Below are 12,073 nucleotides of genomic sequence, written 5' to 3'. Positions count from 1 at the left end.
TATTGTAGACAGCACATCGATGGGGCTTGTTTTTTAATCCAATCTGATAGCCTGTGTCTTTCAATTGGGGCATTAGCCCATTTACATTCAGGGTAACTATTGAAAGATATGAATTTAGTGCCATTGTATTGCCTGTAAGGTGACTGTTACTGTATATTGTCCGTGTTACTTCCTGCTCTATGCTGCTTTAGGCTCTCTCTTGGCTTAGAGGACCCCTTTCAATATTTCTTGGAGGGCTGGTTTCATGTTTGCAATTTCCTTTAGTTTTTGTTTGTCCTGGAAGCTTTTTATCTCTCCTTCTATTTTCAATGAGAGCCTAGCTGGATATAGTATTTTTGTCTGCATATTTTTCTCGTTTAGTGCCTGAAGATATCATGCCAGTGCTTTCTGGTCTGCCAGGTCTCTGTGGATAGGTCTGTTGCCAGTCTAATATTTCTACCATTGTAGGTTACATATCTCTTCTCCCGAGCTGCTTTCAAGATTTTCTCTTTGTCTATGAGACTCGTAAGTTTTACTATTAGATGTCGGGGTGTTGCCCTCTTTTTATTGATTTTGAGAGGGGTTCTCTGTGCCTCCTGGAATTTGATGCCTGTTTCCTTCCCCACATTAGGGAAGTTCTCTGCTATAATTTGCTCCAATATACCTTCTGCCCCTCTCTCTCTCTTCTTCTTCTGGGATTTCAATTATTCTAACGTTTCATCTTATGGTATTGCTTATCTCTGGAATTCTGCCCTCGTAATCCAGTAGTTGTTTATCTCTCTTTTTCTCAGCGTCTTTATTTTCCATCATTTGGTCTTCTATATCGCCGATTCTCTCTTCTGCCTCATTTAGCCTAGCAGTTAGACCCCCATTTTTGATTGCGCCTCATTAATAGCCTTTTTGATTTCGATTTGGTTAGATTTTAGTTCTTTTATTTCTTCAGGAAGGGTTTCTCTAATAACTTCCACGCTTTTTTCAAGCCCAGCTAGTATCTTTAAAATCATGTATCTGAACTCTAGGTCCGACATCATACTAATGTCCATATTGAGTAGGTCCCTGGCAGACGGTACTACCTCTTGTTCTTTTGGCTGAGGTGATTTTTTTCGTCTTTTCCTTTTGTCCAGAGGAGAATAGATGAGTGAGAGAACAAAATGGTAACAGTTTAATAACGTCCCCCAAAAATATACTCTAAACAAATCAGAAAAGACCTGAAACCAGGGGAAAAGAAATGGAAAGAAAGAAAAAAAAAAAAAGAAAAAGATAAAAACAAAAGCAGAACAAAACAAAACAAAAAAACCAGAATATGATCAAATATGATCAGGCTAGTGTATAGATCAGTGCCACACACTAGATTTTGGGTGTATTTTGGTCTGTTAGAAAATAGTGCCTCCTAAATTTGTAAAGAAAGAAAGACTTATATATGTACAAAATAAGGGTTGATACAATGAAGGGATGGAAGATGACTGTAAAGATGAAAATTATAAAAGATTTTATAAAAGGAATTGATAAATTGTTTGAAAAATGAAAGAAGAAGATTTAAAAAAAAAAACAAGGGAGAGAATGTGATCAGTCAGGAGACTGGAACAAAGCCATACACTAGACATTTACGGTATATTTTGATCTGTTAGAAGAAACCGTATCTCAAAATTTTAAAGAGTGAACAACTTATGTATGTATGCCAAAAATAAAGGTAACTACTATGAAGGGATAGAATATGACTCTAAAAATGAAAAATAAAAAATATTTTTTTAAAGGGATTCATAAGATGTTGGTTGAAAAAGGGAAAAAGAAAAATTTAAAAAAACACAGTTAAAAAAATTAACTTTGAAAAACTAATGAATCCTGGTAAAAAAAAAACCCATGAATTCTATGTGCAGTATTCCCATAGCGCTGGCGTTCTCCCGTTCTCCTTCATCGGTAAACTTGGTCTTGGCTTGCTGGCTCTTCGTGCTGATCTTCTGGGGAGGGGCCTGTTGCCGTGGTTCCCAAACGTCTTTGCTGGAGGTGGAATTGCCCTGCCCTTGTGAGTCCAGGCTAAGCAATCTGCTCGGGTTTGCTCTCGGGAGCTTTTGTTCCCTGCAAGCTCTCGGTACAGCTTTGGAGCATGAGAGTGAAAATGGTGGCCTCCCAATCTCCAGCCTGGAGGAGCGGAGAACTCGGGGCCCCGCTCCTCAGTGCGCCCCCAGAGAAAAGCAGTCAATCACTCCCGTCTCCCTGGTCTCCGGCTGCACTCCGTGCTCACCCGGCCTGTGACCGAGTGTTTCTATCTCTGGCACCCGACCCCGTGTGGGGTCTCCAAACCTAGCAGATCCCTGCGGTGCGCTCCCGCGCCGCTCCTCCCGGGGGAGGAAGGGGAGTCTCCCCAGCTCTGCTGCTTGTTGGGACCGTGCTGGAGGAGCAGTGGCCCGACTGGGCCGCTGATCAGTTTATGGCTGCCCTGAGCTGAGTTCCCACGCCTCGGCTCTGTCTCTGCAGCCGGCTTCCCCGCTCTGATACCTGGGAGCTCTGTGGCACTCAGGCACCCCCGGTCTTTCCGTGACCCCGAGGGTCCTGAGACCACACTGTACCGGGAGGGTTCCACCTCCCGCTTAGCCACTGGAGTGACGTCCCTCAGCCGAGCCAACTTTTAAAAGGTCCGATTTTGTGCTCTGTGGCTCTATCACTTGCCAGAAGCGGCCGACGGAGGCCCCTCCCCCGCCATCTATCCTCCCGAATATCGCCTCGGATTCACTTCTCCGCACGTCCTACCTTCCAGTAAGTGGTCGCTTTTCTGTTCAGAGTTGTTGCTACTCTCTTCTTCGATCTCCTGTTGAGTTCGTAGGTGTTCAGAATGGTTTGATCCCCATTCAGCTGAATTCCTGAAACCAGACGAAATCCAGGTCTCCTACTCCTCTGCCATCTTGCCCCGCCTCCTGCCTCATAATTTTATTAATTTGGGTTCTTTCTCTTTTCTTTTGGGTAAGTCTGGCCAGTGGTTTATTGATCTTATTAATTCTTTCAAAGAACCAACTTCTAGTTTCCTTGATCTGATCTACTGTGTTTCTGGTTTCTAATTCATTGTTTTCTGCTCTAATTTTAATTATTTCTCTTCTAATGCGTGGCTTAGGCATCGTTTGTTGCTTTTTCTTTAGTTCTTTAAGGTGTAGAGTTGGTGAATTTGGGATTTTTCTATTTTTTTGAGTGAGGCTTGGATGGCTATGTATTTCCCCCTTAGGGACCGCCTTTGCAGTATCCCATAGGTTTTGCACCGATGTGTTTTCGTTCTCATTGATTTCCATGAATTGTTTAAGTTCTTCTTTGATTTCCTGGTTGACCCAAACACTCTTTAGCAGAGTGATCTTTACCTTCCAAGTGTTTGAATTTCTGCCAATTTTTTTCTTGTGATTGAGTTCCAGTTTTAAAGCATTGTGGTCTGAAAGAACATGCAGGGAATAATCTCAATCTTTTGGTATCAGTTGAGACCTGATTTGTGACCCAGTATGTGGAGAAAGTTCCATGTGCACTCGAGAAGAATGAGTATTCTGTTGTTTTAGGGTGGAATGTTCTGTAAATATCTATGAGGTCTATCTGGTCCAGTGTATCATTCAAAGCTCTTGTTTCCTTGTTGATTTTCTGCTTAGATGATCTGTCCATTGCTGAGAGTGGAGTATTGACATATTGCAGTTAACTTATTGTTATCAATATGACTCTGCAATTAACGTATTGTTATCAATATGACTCTTTATTTTGGTTAACAGTTGTCTTATGTAGATGGCTGCTCCCATGTTGGGGGCATAGATATTTACAATTGTTAGATCTTCTTGTTGGATAGACCCTTTAAGAATGATATAGTGTCCTCTGTGTCTCCAATTACAGACTTTAGTTTAAAACCCAATTTGTCTGATATAAGAATTGCTACCCCAGCTTTTTTTGAGGTCCGCTGGCATGGAAGATGGATCTCCATCCCTTCACTTTCAGTCTGGATGTCTCTTTAGGTTCAAAATGAGTCTCTTGTAGGCAGCATATGGATGGGTCCTGTCTTTTTATCCAATCTGCAACCCTATGCCGTTTTATGGGAGCATTTAGGCCATTCATGTTGAGAGTGATTATTGAAAGATATGAATTAATTGTCATCATGTTGCCTGTGAAGACGTTGTTTTTATAGATTGTCCCTGTAAATTTCTGTTGTGTATCACTCTTGGGGTCTTTCTCCTTTTATAAACCCCCCTTAATATTTCTTGCAGGGCCGGCTTAGTTGTCACATTCTTTCAGTTTCTGCCAGTCGTGGAAGCTCTACATCTCTCCATCCATTCTAAATGACAGCCTTGCCAGATAAGGTATTCTTGGGTGCATGTTCTTCTCCTTTATTACCCTGAATATGTCTTGCCAGGCCTTTCTGGCCTGCCAGGTCTCTGTGGATAGGTCTGACGTTATTCTGATGTTCCTCCCTCTGTATGTAAGGAATCTCTTCCCCCTAACTGCCCTTAAGATGGTTTCCTTGGTTCTAAGATTTGCAAGTTTTACTATTACATGCCGGGATGTTGGCCTGTTTTCCTTGATCTTGGGAGGGGTCCTCTCTGCCTCTAGGACACGAATGTTTGTTTCATTCCCCAGATTAGGGAAGTTCTCAGCTACGATTTGCTCAAATACATCTTCTAGTCCTCTCTCTCCACTCCCTCCAGGATTCCAATTATTCTGACATTGGAACGCTTCGTGGTGTCACTTATTTCTCTGATTCTATTTTCATGGATTCTGAGTTGTTTTTCCCTGGCCTCCTCTTTTCCCTTTTTATCTATTATATTGTCTTCCAGGTCGCCTATTCATTCTTCTGCCTCAGTTACCCTAGCTGTTAGATTATCTAGATGGGATTGGATCTCATTGATAGCATTGTTAAGTTCTGCCAATTCAGCTTTCATTTCTGCCCTTAGAGACTCTATGTTTCCATTAATTGATTTCTCCATTCTAGCCATTGTCTTCACAATTGCTAGCCTGAATTCCATCTCTGACATCTTGGTTATATCTGCATCCATTTGTAAATCTGCGGCATAAGTCATAATCTCTGAGTCTTTTGTATTTTGGGGGTTCCTCCCCCTAGTCTTGATGGGTGGTTGAGGGTATGTATAGAGTCCAAATTATTGACCAGAACCCAAGCAAGATGCACCTGTTTTCTTGGGACCTTAGGGTTGCTGGCCTCTTGTTTTCCCAGCCTGTCTTCTGGGGGAGAGGCCTGCTGTGCTGTTGCTCAGGGAACCCTATTTGGGCGGAGTTGCCCTGCCCCCCTGTGGCGGGGGATGGGCTCAGCGGGAATCAGTTTGGGGGGCTTTTGGTCTCTGGCGGCTTTCCCTGGCGGCTTTCCATGTTTCTTCTGTGAGTCAGAGCAGAAGAGACCGATTCCAACCCTCTGCCTCAGAGCAGAGAGACCGCAGTCTGTCCTTCAGTGAGCTCTCCAGGCCACACCGTCTCCGTTTCTGTCCGTGTTGCTATAAACTGCAGCTTCCTGGGTTGTGCACCCCTCCACAGTGCCCCCAGTCCTGCCTCCAGGTCGGGGCACGTCTGTGCCCTTTGTGCTTCTAAAACCGCCAGCTGCTCCCAGTTCACACGTGCGACCCTGCTGCTCCGGATTTCTGCCCAGGGGCTGCTTTAAAGTCCTTTCCCCGCTGCTAGCTACCGGTCTGCGAGTCTGTGCCCGGTCCCCAGTGCGTGAGGCTGTCGCTCACCGGTGGTGTAGGATCCCCACGGCCAGGTTCCCTCCCGCTGCCGTTTATCCTCCAAAGTCTGCCGGCAGAATCAGGGCTCCCTGCTTCCTACCTCAAAACCAACCGCCTGTGATATTCTGTTTGTAGAGATCCAGATCTTCTTACATCTCAGGCTGGTTTCGTGGGTGCTCAGAGTGGTCTGGTAGATATCCAGCTCAATTCCGGGGACCAGTTGAAATAGGGTCCCCTACTCCTCCGCCATCTTTTGTGTGTTTCTGTAACTGCCAACAATTGACAATACCATTTAAAAATACTATCTAGGGGTGCCTGGTGGATCATTTGGTTAAGTATCAGACTCTTGGTTTCAGCTCAGGTCATGATCTCAGGGTCATGGGATCAAGCCCGTCATCAGGCTCTGCCCTTAGCGGGGATTCTGCTTGAGATACTCCTTCTCCCTCTCTCTCTGCCTCTCCCCGGTTCATGCAAGCATGCTCATGCACTCACTCTCTCTCTCTCTCTCTCTCTCTCTCTCTCTCTCAAAATAAATCTTTAAAAAACTATGGGGCACCTGGGTGGCTCAGTAGTTGGGCATTTGCCTTCGGCTCAGGTCTTGGTCCCAGGGTCCTGGGATCCGGCCCCGCATCAGGCTCCTTGGTCGGCGGGAAGCCTGCTTCTCCCTCTCCCACTCCCTCTTCCTGTGTTCCCTCTCTTGCTGTGTCTCTCTCTGTCAAATAAATAAAATCTTTAAAAAAAATAAAAAATAAATAAAAAATAAAAATACTATCTAAATTTACTGCTATTGTCTTTACATCGGTAATTATTCTTATGGGCCCTAAATAAATGTCTTTTCGCCATTTGTTCATTTTTTTCCAATGGACTTCTCATCCAGTTGAGCTGAATAGGCCCAAGTAGGGAAAAGCAAACAACTCAATAACCGTTCTCAGCACATGAAACCTTGGGCTTCAATGGATAGTTATGATATTAATTGGAGGATGAAAAGAATGAATTGTAATCTCTTCACCTTAAAAAGCACTGAAGATGAGAGAGCTATGGGTCTCAGCATATCAACTGCCCCAAGCAAGTGTTGAAAAATATTTAAATAAATTGATAATAATATATATTTACTTCATGGCATTTAATGCTATAACTATAATGTTTACAATAATAATTAAATATTTAAGTATTTTAAATATGGATCTTGGTAGTGTTTAAGCTAAGGAAGTCTTTAAAATGTTGTTTTTAATAATTGATTTAAGACCACAGTGTGGTCCTCTAGATAGTAGTATACAATGCCCCATTCATTTGGCTAAAACACGGTAGAATATTAAAGAGCCGCCTGCTACGGAGTGCTCTCCGCAGGGAGTCCTTTGCCTTGGATGCCTGTGGAGAGTCCCCATCCTTTCAGCTTAGCTGGCCAGGATCACAGAGCTCTCACAGTGGCTCCCAGTGATGTAGGATCTCTGTGCAATTGAGGAAAATGGTCTAATGTTGGAGTTTATCCAAACTGCCAGCAGAGGGAACTTCCTCTTTTCTGGACCTCAGTTATCTCAGCGAGTGAGTACGTTGCACGATGTTTGGCTTTTCTGTAACTCTGATCAAAGAAAACGTGTTGCCTCGTGGCCAGCTTCTGGGATGGAAGAGTCTATTAATTTAGAGGGTTACTTTACAGTTTTTCTGACAATTAATGAATAGATGCTACAATCCCTCTAAAGGCATGTTTTCTATGTTCAGCCTTGGAAGAACAGGTACTTGCTCTGTTATTTCTCTTCTATCATTCCTATCATTTAATTGCTGAATACCACCTCCTTAGACAGGGCTTCGCTCACCACCCTTTCTAATTATATTATGTATTTGTTTGTTTACTTGTTTACTGTCAGCCTCGCCCTCTGGAACTACCATGTCCAATACTTCAGCCACTGGCCACGTGAGTCTATGGAGCCCTTGACATGGGGCTTGTCCATCTTAGGTGTGCTGCACGTGAAAAATACACACCATGTTTCAAAGACTTGGTGTGAGAAAATGAATATGAAATGCCTTACTGATAACTTTTTTTAATTTTGTTTTATTTTATTATATTATGTTAGTCACCATACAATACATCATTAAATGTAGTGTTCCATGATTCATTGTGCATAACACCCAGTGCTCCACGCAGAACGTGCCCTCTTTAATACCCATCACTGGGCTAACCCATCCCCCCAACCCCCTCCCCTCTAAAACCCTCAGTTTGTTTCTCAGAGTCCATCGTCTCTCTTGGTTCGTCTCCCTCTCCGATTTCCACCTCTTCGTTTTCCCCTTCCTTCTAATTGGGTGAGTTTTGTAGTATGTTAATACCTCAATGACATGGATAACCTTCTTAACTTCCCTTTCTCCATCTGTAAAATGAGGGCGTTTGATTACAGATTCCTTAAGGTGGCTTCCAGCACCATAATTGTTCAAGCTCCACTTAACAGAAGCCCCAAAAGGGAAGTCTCTCCCCCAAGGCCATGCACTAGGTACATTAGAAAATGTCTCCAAGCATCTGGTCTTTCAGACTCATGCTCTTGCCCCTCCCTCAAGCCCTAAGGACAGCCAGGCTCTCCTTCCTCCACCTTCACCAGGAACATAACCTGGTGGGTAGGACTCCCGAGAGGACACTGCATAAGGTCGGTGAAAGCCTCAGTCCTCCCGAGTGGCTGGCCACGTCCGCTCTGCTAATGAGTCTCCTGAGTCTAGGCTTGGCTGTGGGTATAAACAGGAGGATAATCTTTTCTGTCCGACATCCTGGGCTTCCTCACACAGCAAAGGGGCTTCAGGGAAGAGTCTTAGCTAGAAGTGGCCATGGAGAGATGCAATTTGCCTAAACTCTATGCAGCGATAGTCGGCTTAATGCCTTAGCTAGGGATTTGAGGAGCCTAGCAACTGTCTCTTTCTCCCAGCTCTCTGCAGTGCTCTGATGGGCCTAATCATCAAACTTGTTGTGTTCTGTAGAGAGTCCCCAAAGATTTATTTTCTCTCTTCTTGTCACACCCTCTCTCTGCGTTAATGCATTTGTTTTGAACTCTCGGTTGTTCTGGCTTCTGGGAAGGGATTATGGAGCCTACAAGGAGGAAGCTGTGATCTGATATCACAGAACTTGAGCTTCACCTGCTCACCCAACCTTGATCATGCACTTGGAGATTTTTTTTTTTTTTTAATTAACAGGGAGGAGGAAGAGACAAGGAGGAGCCAGCTGAGAAAATAGAAAAATAGCCGGTGAGGTATGATTGAGGCAGGTGTTTTGATGGAGGTGTATGCCTTTCTGAAACATCTGGGTAGCCCAGGGGCAGGAGACCAGGGTGGCCTTGATGCCTGCTGAGAGCCCAGTTGTTTTCTCCGCTGAACTTTGCAGATGAGGACATCTAGGGCTCTGTCCACGGTAATAAGACGAGACAGTGCATCTCGAGATTCTGTTCTTTTTTTTTTTTTTTTAAGATTTTATTTATTTGAGAGAGAGAGAATGAGAGATAGAGAGCACGAGAGGGAAGAGGGTCAGAGGGAGAAGCATACTCCCTGCTGAGCAGGGAGCCCGATGCGGGACTCGATCCCAGGACTCCAGGATCATGACCCGAGCCGAAGGCAGTCGCCTAACCAACTGAGCCACCCAGGCGCCCTCAAGATTCTGTTCTAACTAGCCCTACAGAGGGACCCTATTATCCTGTAGCACTGAGTGAGGGGGCGGGAAATATACTCCCCTGTGAGTCATGGGTAAACTGTGCATGTTGGGGTGGGGGCTTGGCCTGAGGAGAATGCAAATTAGGGAAGGGGGAGGCACAGTGTCACCAGGGAGAGGGCACTGAGGCAAGACAGAGGACTGGAGATTTCACTCTTGTGTGCAATTCTGTCCTCTATTCTGACATAGAAGTTACATGTCCGTGTGATTGATGATGATGATGATAAGGTTTGTGAAGACCTTCTTTCCTAAAATGAACGATCTCTTTCATCTAGCTCCCCAGCGCCAGGAACCCTTCTGTGAGTAGAGATTCACTTATTTGCACCAAAACACTTTCTTTTCTATGCTTTCTTTTTGAAAATGCAGTTACCTTTGAGAAGAAGGTATTGGCAGGGGAATTTTCTTATGTGCATTTGCTGACTGGGAGGCATTCCTTCCCAAAGGAAGTGCTGGGAAGCAGGACAGAACTGGTTCCCCTGGTGGGAATTGAAGCCACTAGGAGAGGGAATGTGGACACACAGGGGAGAGGGTGGACTACCTACCAGGAAGAGAGGCTGAAGTCCAAGCTCAGCTGTTTCCTGGGTGGCTTAAGTCTTTGAGGACAAGGACTAGGGTTTCCTGCTCCCTCAGTCTCTCCCTCCTCCTTCCCTTCCTTCCTTTAGCAAATATTCAAGTGACTACTAGGTGGGAGATACCACGTTATGCTCAGAATTCTGAGATAAGACTCATATCTTTTATTAAAGGGTCTTATGGTCTGGCAACAGAAGGCAGATGTAAGACAACCTTGTGCAACAAACCTTTGCAGGTGTTGTGATTGGAGCAAGTATGAAGCATGGGGCAGTGGTTATGGAGGCTTCATGGAGAATGTGACACTTTGGCCAGAGCTTGACCTTGGATAAATTCACCAGGTGAATGATAGGGACTTGGAATGGAGGAAGGTGGTAAGTGGGTGATGAGAGAACATTCCAAGTAGAAACAGTAGGAGTGGAAGTGATGAGATGTGAACAAGCATGGTGTTTGAGAGCTGCAAGGCATTCGTAATTGCTGGAGCCAAAAAGGCAGGGCCAGGGCCATGACAAGGGATGAGACTGAGAGGGTTTGTGTGCTAGGACATCCATACCCTGGGAAGTCACTGGGGAGATTTAAGCAGTGTAGCAACAAGATCGGATGTTCATGTTTAACATCTGAGGTCTTAGGCAGTTGAGGATGGATTGGGCAAGGGACAGGGTACTGCTTAGGAGACCACTGCAACAGGTGCTTAAACTAGGGATATGGTAGGCACAGTCTGGGAGGAATATCTTCATTCTCACATAATTATGCTACCCATGGTAGGAAATCATAGATGACAATTTGCAAGTTTGTGAAAATATTCTCATTCAGTCCTGCAAGTGGGAGGTTGTGCTTACTGCAGCCAGCTTGTGTTGAATAATCTAGATTTATAAAAAAAGGCACCTCCCTGTGACAACATACAAAGAGGCAGCCTTCATTAGAAACAGCCTATAACTAATCCAACTGTCCCAGCAAGGAAGATGATATGCCCAGTCTCTGCAGATGGTCCCAGCTTAGTCCAGGCTCTTGTGACTATGGATGCCATGGATATTGACACATGGCTAGGCACTGTGGGGACCCCTAAATGAACCAGCCAGAGGAATACTCTTGAGAGGCCTCATGTTTGTTGCCATAGACTCTTGCTGAGGGGAGATAAGAATTCACAAAAAATTAGGAAGGATACATAAATATCAAGGACATAAAGGAAAACCAAGTTCAGAGTGGAGAGAGATTAATTCCAAAGGAGGGGATGGCATTCAATCGTGGCTCCCATCCCGGCTGCACATTACTCACTTGGAGAGCTTTTTAAAAAATACGGGTTTCTGGGTTCTACCACTAGGGAGTCTGGGTCAGGGTGGAGATTCTGTATTTTAAGAGCTTTTCAGGAAATTTGAAACCCCTGGACTCTGTGATCTGTGCTTAGCACTCTGCCTGATACATAGATGTGCTCAGTAAATATGTTAAAAATGAATGCATCACTAAGGTCCATCTGAACTCTGTGATTCCAGGTGTCATCCCAGCTTGGGGAGGCAGGAAGCAGGTATTCCTGGAAGAATCCTTGAGTCCAAGCAATAGGAATCAGCAACTGGAATAGTTTGGCTCCTTTTAGCAATTTGTCTGATTGTTGGGGATATGGGTGGGGGGTGGGGCAGCTGGGTTTCAGCTTTCCCACCTTCCTCCGAATCAGGTTTTAGGCCGAACTCAGTTTTTATTTGAGAAAGATGAGCTAGCTGGCTTTTGCAAAGTAGTGAGATGGAATTTGCCTTTTTCTTTTGCTGAGAAAACAAAAGAAGTGTGAGAACCCAAAAGTCTCCAGTTCAGAAGACAGAGGCACAGAGAGGTGGAGGAGGGGCCCAGGGTCAGGATTTGAGACACCAGGCTTCTGATCAACCAGCCTTGTCACCATGCATGTTGGTGCAGGGCCTGAACCCTCTGGGTGTATCACCCAGTGATGACAAGCATAGCCGGAGACCCTAGGGGAATCCCAAGATTCGAATGTGGACCTAGATGTGGAGAATCTTAGCAATCTGAGCCCACTTGTGAGCAAAGGGGTCTACCTCCCTTCTTTTGACATTGCACAGTGCAATGTCCCTGCTCTGAGGCTCTGAGTCAAGGTCCCTTGACAGTGTCTTCTCAGATATAATTCTCTCTGCTTCAGGCTCTCAGGGAAAGAATGTCT

General features: G+C 44.8%; 1 protein-coding gene across 9 annotated transcripts in view; it reads left to right on the top strand.

The window, feature by feature from the left end:
- The window catches only part of DYRK4 (dual specificity tyrosine phosphorylation regulated kinase 4), a 76,426-nt gene that overhangs the window by 15,464 nt on the left and 48,889 nt on the right, over positions 1-12,073 (top strand). The window contains exon 2 of one of the 9 annotated variants that reach the window (XM_027595111.1): positions 7,532-7,578. The exons of 7 other annotated variants lie outside the window; for them this stretch is intronic. In XM_027595111.1, the coding sequence (XP_027450912.1) occupies positions 7,552-7,578 (27 nt within the window). In that variant the 5' untranslated portion in view covers positions 7,532-7,551. Of the gene's footprint in view, positions 1-7,531; positions 7,579-10,188; positions 10,254-12,073 lie in introns of those variants that run through there. One more of the 9 variants, XM_027595112.2, reaches the window with a different exon arrangement.

Source organism: Zalophus californianus, chromosome 9 (assembly GCF_009762305.2).
Source record: "Zalophus californianus isolate mZalCal1 chromosome 9, mZalCal1.pri.v2, whole genome shotgun sequence".
In the NCBI taxonomy this organism is placed as follows: domain Eukaryota; kingdom Metazoa; phylum Chordata; class Mammalia; order Carnivora; family Otariidae; genus Zalophus; species Zalophus californianus.
This window is presented reverse-complemented; position numbering and strand designations above follow the sequence as displayed.